Genomic DNA, 12896 nt, shown 5'->3' with positions numbered 1-12896 from the left:
GCCCACCAGGGGGCGTTGCTCTGTTGCAACTAGGGCCATTCTAGCTTCGGAGGCAGAGGTTACAGAGCCATCCTCAGCGCCCGGGCCAACTTTGCTCCAATGGAGCCTTGGCTGCAGGAGGGGAAGAGAGACAGAGAGGAAGGAGAGGGGGAGGGGTGGAGAAGCAGATGGGCGCTTCTCCTGTGTGCCCTGGCAGGGAATTGAACCTGGGACTCCTGCACACCAGGCTGACACTCTACCACTGAGCAAACCAGCCAGGGCTTGAATATACTTTACACCAACTGCTTTTACTCGAGTTACTTTGGAAAAATTTGATTTTTGTGTGTGCATGTGTGATAAGAGACTGAAAGGGACAGATAGGGAGAGATGAGAAGCATCCATTCTTCATTGCAACACCTTAGTTGTTCACTGACTGCTTTCTCCTATGTGCCTTGATGGGGCGGGGGTTTGGGGGCTACAGCAGAGCGAGTGACTCCTTGCTCAAGCCAATGACACAGCACTGAAGCCAGTGACCTCAGGGTTTTGTTTTTAGATTTTATTCATTTTAGAGAGAGGAGACAGAGAGAGAGAGAAGGGAAGGAGCAGAAAGCATCAACTCAACTCCCACATGTGCCTTGACCAAGAAAGTCCAGGGTTTCGAACCGGTGACCTCAGTGTTCCAGGTTGATGCTTTTGTCCACTGTGCCAATGCAGGTCAGGCTTTTTATTTTTATTTGTTTTTAGATTTTATTTATTAATTTTAGAGAGAGGAGACAGAGAGAGAGAGAAGGGAGGGAGGAGCAGAAGACCTCAGGGTTTTGAACCTGGGTCCTCCCAGGACCGAGTCAGACACTCTATCCACTGCACCACCACCTGATCAGGCTACTTTGAAAATATCTGTATGTCAACAGATTTCACATCATTTAAAAATGTTAGTACCTTAACACAAATGACCACTTTCATTAATAAGAATTTTGAGGCAATAAAGAGAAAATAAATGTAAACCAAGTTTATTTTGCTTTTTTAAGTAGTGTTCTTAAAGCACTACAGCTTGGTAAACAATGTAAATTAGTATAAGTCATCTCAAAAGCCAGTTTTGTTGTTTGTTTTTTAATGAGTTGTTAAAAAGATGCAGTCTATTCTAACAGGATAAATATTTTTAACCATTTCACTTCGAGTTAATGAAGGCTCACAAATGAGCAACACTCCTCATTGAGGAAAACAAAAAGCTGTTGTCGACAAGCGACAGCACACACACACAAAAACAAAAAGAACTGTGTAAAAATAACTAACTGTGTTCACATATTTTTGAAGTCGCTTTACAATGGGATGATATGCACATGATCTTGCTGCAAACTTGCCATACAGACTTGTAATACATGTATAGTCTAGACAAACGATTCAGTCCAAGAGGTGCTAACTTTAGACAACGCAGCACTATAATTCTTTTAACAATGCAATTTGTTTTACTCATTATTTTTCTTCTAGACTGAAATACAGGCTAGAAAGAAAATGCTCCACTAATTAAAAATTGGTATCGTTTACAGGAAAAAAAAATGTATTAATTTTGCATTAAATTTACAAGTATATGTTCAAATCAAATTTGCCTCCGCCCCCCAACCCAGCCACAAAATGGGCATGAAGTAGAATTTTTAAAAAATGCCTTAATTTTCAACTTCATGCAAACTAAATATAGATGACCAAAACAAAAGCTTAAACAATGGAAGGTATTTCACAGAAAATTTCTTATACAAAAAACACATAAGAAAAAGGGCCACTAGGTGACATTTTAATTTACAAATTGGCATCATTTTGGTCGACAAATATCCAGATGCTGTTTTCTTCTGCTGACAATAGTTGCAGAGAGAGAGAAAAGAAACCCAGCATGACTTCTGATTTTAATCACACATTTCTTCTGGAATTTCATGTGGATTAAGGATGCCAGGGACAGACACTTGAAGTTTATGTTTCTCTTCCTGGGCCTGTCGAAGGGCTGTTTCTCTTTCTTCCAAAAACAGGTCAGATGTATCTTCACCTGCAAACTCCTGTGAACACAGATAGTTGAAAGGTCAACGTAATATTATGAAAAATGAGTAGTCTTTGAGGAAAACAGTGCAGGTAAGAACACTCCTGTTTACACAGGGATATAATGTTTCCATCAATTGACTGGGTTTAAATTTAGTATGATGTGGCTGAATTAAAAACCAAAGATTGATGCTTTATCTACTGTACCACCACAGGGCAGGCATGAAGCCATTTTACTCTTAGCTGGTATTTTGTCTAAACAACTTGTATTTTGGAGGGCAAAACCCCCTGAATATTTGATGACCAATTAATTATTTTTAAAAAATGTTTATTTTATTGATTTTTAGAGTGAGGAAGGGAGAGAAGTAGAGAGATAGGAACATCTGTTCCTGCATGTGCCCTGAGGGGATTAAAACAGCAAGCTTTGCACCTCGGAATGATGTTTTAACCAACTGAGCTATCCCAGCCAAGGCATGACCAATGAATTCTTTTTTTTTTTTAAATTATTTATTTATTTATTCATTTTAGAGAAGAGAGACAGAGAGAGAGAGAAGGGGAGGAGCAGGAAGCATCAACTCCCATATGTGCCTTGACCAGGCAAGCCCAGGGTTTTGAACCGGCGACCTCAGTGTTCCAGGTCGATGCTTAATTCACTGCACCACCAGAGGTCAGGCCCACCAATGAATTCTTTTTAAAATTTTTAATCCAGTGAGAGGAGGGGAGGCAGAGAAACAGACTTGCATATGCCCTGAGTGAGCCCAACAAGCCCATTGGGGGGAGATGCTCTGACCAAATTGGGCCCTTGCTCCATTGCAACTGGAGCCATCCTCTGTGCCCGGGGCCAACTCACTTCAATTGAGCTATGGCTACGGGAAGGTGGGTGGGGTGGGGTGGGGTGTGTGCGAGTGCGTGCGTGGGGGGGGGGGGAAGAGAGAGAGAGAGAGAGAGAGAGAGAGAGAGAGAGAGAGAGAGAGAGAGGGGGAGGGAGGGAGGGAGGAAGAGGGGAAAGGGTAGAGAAGCAGATGGACGCGTTTCTCCTCACTGTATTCCTTAAAAATATCTGTGGGAGTCAATCACACTACTGTAATAGACAATTAAATGATCTAAAATGAATTATTTTAATAACAAGTTTCCAAAACCAGTATTTCAAACCTATCCTCTTCCTAGTCATTAGTTTTTCAGTCTGTAATCTGTATCAAATTAGTAAGAATGTACATTATTTTAAAAGCCCACTTACTTTACAATACAAATAAAGTAATTAATTCTATCACACAACACTTAAAAAATCATGTTTAGTTTTAATGTTTCTGCAAAAGCAAATAAAACACATACCTTTATTTGTACTAGGAAATCCCTAAGATGTTCCTTGAAAGCAGGAATATCTTGATTTAAGCTGAAAAGCCCTGTCACAAAGAGCTTTACTTGAGCACTGCAAATCAAAACAGTGACTTAGTCATCACATTTTTTAAATGAAAACTTTGTTTATTAAAAAGTATATATATATTTACTCTTGTAGATGAGGGAATGCAGACTTAAGGAGATTAGCCACATATTCCTGAATAAACATTTGGTTGTTAACTGGATTCCCAGGATTTAATGGTGTACTTATTTTTCCTTCTTCAACCAAATTAAACATATATGCAAGTATTGATGCATGCATTGTCAAACCTGTTGGATAAAAAGAACATTATTAACTCTAAGATTTAAGAACTAGAACACTTAACATCTTTATAACTCTAAATTCTTACCAGCAGTATGTGAGGTGTCTGTCACAACAGAAAAGATATGTTGAAGAATATCACAAAAATATGTTTGATAAAAACTCTGAGCTGCAGCTTCTTCTTGCCCAACATTTTGTAAGAGTGTAAAAAGGATCTGTAAGCCTGAAATACACAGAAAACTGACAAATTACAGACTGACAGCATTCATATAGCATTTTACCAATAAATTATTCTGATTCAAAACCCATTCTCCCTCTTTTTAGCTAATGACTACTTGCTTAAATTACCTTGTGTCAGTAATGGGAGTTCAACTAGAATCAATGCCTGCCCCCCCCCCCCCCTTTTTACACTTAGTGAGAGTCAGGGAGGCAGAGGCAGAGACAGACTCCTGTATACATCCTGACCGGGATCCATCCGGCAAACCCTGTTTGGGGCGCTCAGCAACTGAGCTATTTCGGTGCCTGAAGCGAGGCCATGAAGCCATCCTCAGTGCCCGGGACCAACTTGTTGGAACCATTTGAGCCATGGCCATAAGCGCATGCGTGCATAGAGAGGGTGGAGAAGCAGATGGTCACTTCTCCTGTGTGCCCTGACCAGGAATTGAACCCAGGACTTCCACATGGTGGGCCAACACTCTACCACTAGGTCAACCAGCCAGGGAAATGCCTGCTTTCTTAAACACTTAAAAAATATAAATAGTTATGCTCTCCCTACCTTAAATTTTATTCCCATCTCCCCATAACTAATCCTGCATATGGACTATGTCTGTCCAACTTCTTTTAGGACTTCCTCAGACGTATATATGCAATTGAAACCATTACACAAGGGAAGTGATACTTAACTGTCCACAACTATAAACTATACATCGACCTGTTAGTATACACAGTTTATAGATTGGTAAGGAAATAAAAGGACATCATTTCTATGCATTTACCTGTATCTGCAACATTCCTCATAGTATGTTTGAAAGCCCAAATAATGGAATCCAAAACAAGTTTAAATTGTGCAGGTGGAATAGCCAGAAATGCTGGGAAACAATGAGAATTGACAGCCTGAAGTAGTAAGAAAAAGTTTGTTCTGTGTTCAGGATATTCTTCAAAGTCCTTAAAATAAATATTGGAAACAAAACAAAGTTTAAATTGTATTAGTGGAACCCATAAGATGTATGGCCACCTAAAAAACAAATGCAAAGACAAAAAATTTTGCTTTTCATGAAAGATCAAATTAACAACTATTAAATGAATTACAGAAATGAGGAAATCCAAGGTCACATTATAAAGGAAGTCATCAAAACGCCCATATTTCTATTTCTTTCTTTTTAAGTGAGAGGAGGGGAGATAGAGACAGACTCCCACATGCCCCTTGACCGGGATGCACCCAGGAACCCCCATCTGGGCCAACGCTCAAACCAATCAAGACACTGTCTACAAGAGGGGAAGAGAGAGAGAGAAGGGGGAGAGGGAGAAGAGAAGAAGATGGTCACTTCTCATGTGTGCCCAACCAAACTGGGGGTCAAACCCGAAATATCCAAGTGGCAAGCCAATGCTCTATATCCACTGAGCCAGATGGCCAGGGCCTAGAACATCACATTTTCTAGCAACTGAGACTATTACTATCACTTTAGTGACTTTGAGGACTATTATATAGATTAGAAAAACTGTTAGCTACTATGTAAATTTGTACACTTAAACCAGAATTTTTCTTGATTAATGAACATATTTCCCCATGCTTTATAAGCACGTATTATAATTTTATAAATAAAAATGTAGACCTGCCTTTTTATTTAAACAAATTAATACAACTAAATCATTAACACCTAAAATGCAGCAAGTTTTCACCCATGCAAGCGTGGGCTCACAGATATAATCCTATGGTTGCTGGCTTGAAGCCCAGGGTTACTGGCTTGAGCAAGGGGTCACTGCTGACTCAGCTGAAGCCCCCAGTCAAGGCACAAATGAAAAAGCAATCAATGAATAACTAAGGCACTGCAATAAAGAATTAATGTTTATCTCTCTCCCTTCCTGTCTGTCCTTGTCTCTCAAGATTTCATTTATTCTTTTCAAACAGAAGAGAAAGAGAGAAAGAGAGAGAGAGAGAGAGAGAAAGAGATAGATAGATAGATATGGGGGTTGGAGTAGACGCAGGAATCACCAACTTTCATATGTGCCTTAACCCGGCAAGCCTGGGGCCTGAACCAGTTACCTCAGCATTCCAGGTCCAAGTTTCATCCATTGTGCTACCACAGGTCAGGCAAGATTTAAAATATATATATATATTATATGGATATTAGAAAAAGAAGAAAGGAGAGGGAGGGAAGGAAAGAGAGATTAATTTTTTGTTCCACTCATCATGAATTCGTTGATTGATTTCTTTATGTGTCCTGACCAGGGATTGAACACACAACCATGGTGCAATGGGATGTGGATTCAATCAAGCTACCTGACTAGGGCTATTAAGATATTTTTGTATGAAATTTAAAAAGAAAAACAAGCATCTCTGTGATCCAGAAGTTCAAACACTTAACTTCAGAAACTAAAAATTATGCAGCACTCATTGATATGATTTATGCTTTTTTTTTTTTTTTTTTTTTTGGTGACAGAGAGAGGGACAGACAGGAAGGGAGAGAGATAAGAGGCATTAATTATTCATTGCTGCACCTCAGCTATTCATTGATTGCTTTGTATTTATGTGCCTTAACTGGTGGGGAGGCCCTACAGCAGTGTGAGACCGCATGCTCAAGCCAGCGACCTCCGGGTTTCAAACCTAGGTCCTCTGTGTCCCAGTCCAACGCTCTATCTACTGCACCATCAACTGGTCAGGCATGATTTATACTTTCAAGTGTTATAAGAGTATCCTACAGATTTTCCCATTTTATAAATGAAATGTAAATCGCATTACCTTATTTATCATATTCAATGTGCATTCAAAAACTGCATCAAATATCTGAGGTATTTCAGCTGTTATATGTCCTCCCAACTTGTTGACAATAATAGCCATTGTACTAAGCACTTCTGGTTCTCTTGCAGCTGGTACATTTCTCTGATAGTCAATGAGAACTGCATCCAACAGAGGAGGAACAAAATTTTCAGCTACCTGTTTAGAAAAAAAAAACTTTTAAAGTTTTCCTCTATGCATTTGGTCACTGTTATAAAAAGCTAGGGCACTGTTGTCGTTAAGGTTGATCTACTGTAAACTGAAATCCAAATGCTTTGAAAAGGTTTCTCATACACTAAAACATTTTATCAAAAGAAACCAAAAAGCAATATAGGCTGAAAAGGGCCAGGAACATAGTGTAATCCAAATTTTTAAGGAAATGAAAGTGCCAAACCAGTTGACTGGCTCCAAGTTAACTGTGGCACAATCAGGATTGTAGGTACTGTATATGTAGAATGGGTGACTTTACAGGAAAGAAAAGTCCTCCTAACCAAGATTGTATCAGTTTCTTTAATGAGTAACACCTAGAAAAACCAAGGTACTTATACCTAACCAAATGTAGAAATCTACTCAATTTAATGAACAAAAAGAAGAGCCATCACTTCTCATGAAGGGAAATAGAATTGAATTGCACCAGAAAGACTGTGTGTGAGGTGTTTTGTTAACACTAAATAAACAGTCATATTAAGGTTTGATTACTATGTTTTCAAAGGTTCTCTATTAACGCATGTACAATAAATACATCTGTTTTGTTAACTGAAGATTACTGGTGTTGGTAGCGTCTACTATGCAAAGAGGTCTAGTAAGATGTGAAGGATACGCACAAAATTATTTTTCTAATTTTACCCACTTGGTATCTACAGAACAGGTTCTCAATTTTACTCTGGAGAATGATTCAAATAATTATTTCCCTACAAACTGAATCTGAATGAAGTGTTTGAGTGTATGTGCTCTTGAAGTAAACACATGAAGTGTTTTTGAGCATCTCTGAATTTACGGCCCCAAATCTTTCTAAATCTTAGCTGTAAAATAAAACGATGCCACCTTTGTTATTATCACCACTGATACACTTGAAATTTGCCCAAGCCATTGTAAATTATGACCTACACAATTCCTTCAATTCATCCTACTTTTATACTTCCTAGTTTAAAATACAGTTCTCTCTCACAATGCATGTTTAAATCTTATACCTTGAGAATTCCACAAATGTTTACCAAACAAATTTCCTGAAGACACAGTTCCTTATCAAATAGGAACAATACTGAAATTTCAAAATTATAAAAGCACAATTGTCAACCATTATTTCCACATATGAATGTTAACAGGATAGGATTTTTTGTAATGTTCCAAGGACCAAGATAATGGAAAAGTATTACAGTAACTAAAAATAATTTATATTTTTGCCAGTTGAGGTACATACATGAAGTTCCAGTTTCTGAACACTATGTTCCTTTCTGGAAATAATTTAAAACTAAAAGCAATAAAAGAGACTTTCAAACATTCAACTGCGAAAGCACTTTTACGGAAGAGGCAAACTGGCAACATGGTAACACATGATGCACACACAAAAATTCCATCTGAACACTATCTATACATGAAAACATAAATATAACCCAATCCTCTCTACTCTTGTTACATTTAAGTTAGCCAAAGGCATACATCATAAATAAAGCATACTCCAAAGAATGCAGCACAAAAAGCACATCTCACTTACCATCTGTGGATCATTGGACCGGCTCACCCAACCAGATATTAACTTTAAAGTTTCCCTTTTTACTGTTCGCATACTTCTAATCAACGGTTGCTTTGTAACCATCTCACCTAAAAAATACAATCAAGTGGAATCCAACTTGACAACTAAAATTCTATATTGGTAATTACATGTGCTTCCAATATTATTTACCATTAAAAGCCCAATGATTAAGTTTATTGAAAAAAAAGATTAATTTTATAAGAGAAGAGGCATGCAGCTGATTGAAACATGGTCTAGAGATAACTGGAAGGTTTATTTAAAATCTTTGAGAACTACTGAATGTTTACACTAAGGCAGTGAATGTGGAACTGATCCTATACAACATTCAATAAGAACTCAAAATCACTTACCATTAGCTTGGATAGCTGCAGAAATATTTTCACTGAGGCACTTGTATACATTAAGCATATCTAAGTAAATTCTCCCAAGCTGAATTACAAAGGGGTGTCCAACAGCTTTGCAGGCTCTCACATTTGTTTTCAATATGCTACCAAGCTGCTTGACTGTTTCAGGATCTTTAAGGATATCCACATTCTGCAAGAGGAAATGCATTCATTTATCACGTGAGAATTATCCTTCTAAAGCAAAAAACATTATTAGTACCTTATTCTAAATTCATAATCACATTTATATTTCCAAATGGTTTAACACAGAAGACTCTTACTAATACCCACGACTAAGATTAGAGTGAAATATTCCCAATTTCCCAGCAAAGCAAAATACAAATATACTGTATTTTTAAAAAGTATTGGCCCTAGCTGGTTGCTCAGTGGATAGAGCGTCAGCTTGGCATACAGACATCCTGGGTTCAATTCCTGGTCAGGGCACATAGGAGACTTAACCATTTACTTCTCACTCCACCCCCTTCCCCCAGCCACTGGCTTGACTGGTTTAAGCCTCAGCCCTGAGTGCTGAGGATAGCTTCTCCATTGGAGTGCATCAGCCTCAGGTGCTAAAAATAGCTCAGTACTTAAAAACACTGGTCCAAAACAGGATTGCTGGGTGGATCCTGCTTGGGGCGCATGCAGGAGTCTATCTCCCCTCCACTCACGTTAAAAAAACAAACGTAAAAGCACAGATAAAAGCACTCAAGAATCAGGTACATGTGTCAAAGGTATGTCATTCACTACTTTTATAAATAACATAGTCTTCTAACATTCTACTAGAACTTTTACAAAAAGTAATATAACTTACTTTGGTTGCCTGCTGGATTATGCTATCCCAAACTTGATTGGGAAGCAGCATGTATTTTTCTATCAAATGTTCTTGTACTGTCTGGTCTGTTTGTGCACCAATCATGTATCCCACAGCTTCATAAAATGTATGGACCTATGTTAAAGGTAGACATTCTACTTTTATGCATCATAATAAGGAAAACCACACACAACCAATTCATAATGTACTAAAACTAATTTTATTGTCTAAAATAATTTATTTTAGATAGGAAAACAGCCTAACAAACTTAGTTTGAATTTCTGCTTCACTATGAAAACTTAACCACAGAGATACTTGAACTGAAACTACTGTAATAGTGGCATTCTTTCTATTCCTATTAATAAAGTCTGACTAAAACAGTAGTTACTTTGTGAAAAAACAGAGACCTCACATACCTGTTGAGGTTGAAGATCACAAATTATAGTGTTAATGTTGTTCAAAATCTCATCAATAAATGGCATTACTTCTCCAACCTGAACCTGAACAAAATGCCTGCGGCATTTCTGAGCTATTTTAATGAAAGTGTCACAAGCCATGTCTTGAACTCCATCATGGGTCTCTACCAAAACAAAAAATTTTAAAGTTTGAAGAAATTTTTTTGTTCAACAACAATAAACAATTTTTATTAAATAAAGAGGATTTACCATGCATGAATTCAAACAACTTGTTAACTACAGTCTTCAAAAATTTCCAGTGAGCTCTTAAAAATCTTGGATATTGACCTACTATGTACATAATATTTGATGCAATGATAGCTTTATTATCTTTGCCTCTTTTCTGTTCACATAATCCTAATAGATCCTGTAAAATAACACAAATTTCAGTAACTTACAATAAAACACAGGTATCCAATGACTCCAGCCCATACATATCACGTGCATACCTTTATAACAGTAACAAGAAATCGTTTTTCATCCTCTTCATGCATTGCTCCACTAATGGAGCCTATTGCCCAACACAATGTATTTAAATTTTTCCATGACCACTCTGTACCATTCACTTGATTGTGAAGCTTCTCAGTCATTATTCTTTCTGTATCTACATAATCCAGATGAGTAAGATAAACTACAAAGGAAAAAAGTTCCAGAAGTTTCAAATGCAAAACTTAAAGGCAAAAAAATTTTTACTGAGAGCAACACATTAATAAATTGCCTATTAACAGATTCAGAAACTAAGCGTATATTTCCTAAAATATTTCCATCCCAGAATAGAGAACCACAAATATAAAAATTAAATACTATTTATTAACTTACCTAACGTTTCTCTCATATTTTTATACAAATTTATGGAATCTGTATCCTTCATGAATTCCCTTACAACTTCTCCCTGATCATTTTCTACAACCAATACTTCTTCTGGTTTAGCCATACGACTAACCATCAATAAACGAACCTATTCAACAGTAAGAAAAAAATCTTTGAAATTAACCACATCAAATACAGTGACAAAAAATTAAGGTACATGCACTTTTTTAAGTGAGAAGAGATAGACAGACTTCCACATGCACCCCGACCAGGGTCCAAAAATAAGTCCAGTCTGGGGCCAATGCTCGAATCAACTAAGCTAGCCTCAGTGCCCTGGACCAATAACCAAACCAACTGAGCCACTGGCTGTGAGCGGGGAAGAGAAAGAAGCCAGCTGGCACAGTGGACAGAGCATCGGCCCAGTATATGGGGGTCCCAGGTTCAATCCCTGGTCAGGGCACACATGGGAGGTGACCATGTGTTTCTCTCCCATCCCCCGCAGCCAGTGGCTTAATTGGTTCAAGTGTTGGCTTGGATGCTGAGAATAGCTCAGATGATCCAAACATTGTCAGCCTCAGGCTTGCTAAAAATAGCTCTGTTGATTAGAATTGATTGGAGCAATGGCCCAGTCTGGGTGGATCCCAGTCAGCATGCATGCAGGAGTCTATTTCCCTTCCTATTACTTAAAATAAATAAATAAAAGAATGGACATATTTAAAATGTAATTCTGTAACTTTGGTTCTCAAGCTTTCTCATGAATAAAAATCTACTGTAAAATTTCCAGAGTCTCATCCAGAGATGATTTAGTAGATAGGTGGATTCTTAATTCACATTTGTAATAAACTCACAGATGCTATTGGCGCTGATTGTAAAAGGACACTTTTCAGAAACAGCTTTACATACCAATCCATTTTATGTTTTGGTTTTCTTTTTCTTTAGATTTTATTTATTCATTTTAGAGAGAGGAGAGAAGGAGAGAGAGAGAGAGAGAAGCAGAAAGCATCAACTCCCTATGTGCCTTAACCAGGCAAGCCCAGGGTTTTGAACCAGCGACCTCAGCATTCCAGGTCGATGCTTTACCCACTGCGCCACCACAGGTCAGGCATGTTCTGGTTTTCAACACGCATGAAGAAGTTGGATTCTTTTTGTACCTCATTTATTTGGATAAATTAGGCAAAAATAAAAACCAATACTTGCACTTAGTTCTCAAAATCACAGTAAGCCACAGTAAGAGCACTTAACCACCTACTTTACTGTTACTGTACCTTGGATAACAAGGGCAAATATAGCTGTCTCCTAGGAGGAATATCAAAATGTTGACTTAGAGATAGTATCGGAGAGGCAGATGTAGAGAATGGGCTCTCTCTATAGAGTTCAGCTACCAAATGATTCCAGTACTCAAGACAAATCTTAAAGATTTCCGTCTCTTCCACTTCTGACACCAACAACATATAATGAAGGGCCTACAAAGATGATCAAAACTATTAAAATAATAAAAATTTATGTTTTATTTTACACAACTTTGAGGATTTCTTATTCATGCAGTAGACTAAATTTTCTCTAGGCGCAAATTCTACTTTCTTCTAACATGTCCTAGAATACTTCAAAACCTTGCGTTTGTTGGTAACAAAAGCAAAAAGGTCAACAATCCAAATGTCCATCAACTGAGGAACGGGCACACCAACTGTGATATAGCCACACAAAGGAATATTATTCAACCATAATAAAGAATCAAGTACTGCGACATGCTATAACATGGATAAACCTTGAAAACATGGTAAGTGAAAACAACCAAATACAAAAGACCACACATTGTGATTCCATTTATATAAAAGGTTTAAAATAGGTCACTCCATAAAGAGCAAATAAAATGGCTGTTAGGAATAGGGGTAATAAAAGAATGAGTTAACTGTTTCAATGGGTGCATCATATTTTTGGCACTGATGAACTGTACACTTGAAACTGGATACACCTAAATTTTTAAGGTTGTCAGACTACATCTTAGGAATTATATGTCTGTATACC

At 37.7% G+C, this 12896-nt stretch overlaps 1 protein-coding gene across 3 annotated transcripts in view; it reads right to left on the bottom strand.

The window, feature by feature from the left end:
- Positions 1-973: 973 nt before the first annotated feature.
- The window catches only part of XPO1 (exportin 1), a 49651-nt gene continuing 37728 nt past the window's right edge, over positions 974-12896 (bottom strand). For all 3 annotated transcript variants that reach the window (XM_066378186.1, XM_066378189.1, XM_066378187.1), the window contains 14 exons: positions 12137-12334; positions 10881-11019; positions 10511-10692; positions 10272-10428; positions 10023-10186; positions 9607-9741; positions 8763-8946; positions 8374-8480; positions 6624-6818; positions 4660-4828; positions 3753-3887; positions 3513-3672; positions 3337-3433; positions 974-2024 (listed from right to left, as the gene is read on the bottom strand). In XM_066378186.1, the coding sequence (XP_066234283.1) occupies positions 1878-2024; positions 3337-3433; positions 3513-3672; positions 3753-3887; positions 4660-4828; positions 6624-6818; positions 8374-8480; positions 8763-8946; positions 9607-9741; positions 10023-10186; positions 10272-10428; positions 10511-10692; positions 10881-11019; positions 12137-12334 (2169 nt within the window). In that variant the 3' untranslated portion in view covers positions 974-1877. The remainder of the gene's footprint in view (positions 2025-3336; positions 3434-3512; positions 3673-3752; positions 3888-4659; positions 4829-6623; positions 6819-8373; positions 8481-8762; positions 8947-9606; positions 9742-10022; positions 10187-10271; positions 10429-10510; positions 10693-10880; positions 11020-12136; positions 12335-12896) is intronic.

This window comes from Saccopteryx leptura, chromosome 3, assembly GCF_036850995.1.
Source record: "Saccopteryx leptura isolate mSacLep1 chromosome 3, mSacLep1_pri_phased_curated, whole genome shotgun sequence".
In the NCBI taxonomy this organism is placed as follows: Eukaryota; Metazoa; Chordata; class Mammalia; order Chiroptera; family Emballonuridae; genus Saccopteryx; species Saccopteryx leptura.
This window is presented reverse-complemented; position numbering and strand designations above follow the sequence as displayed.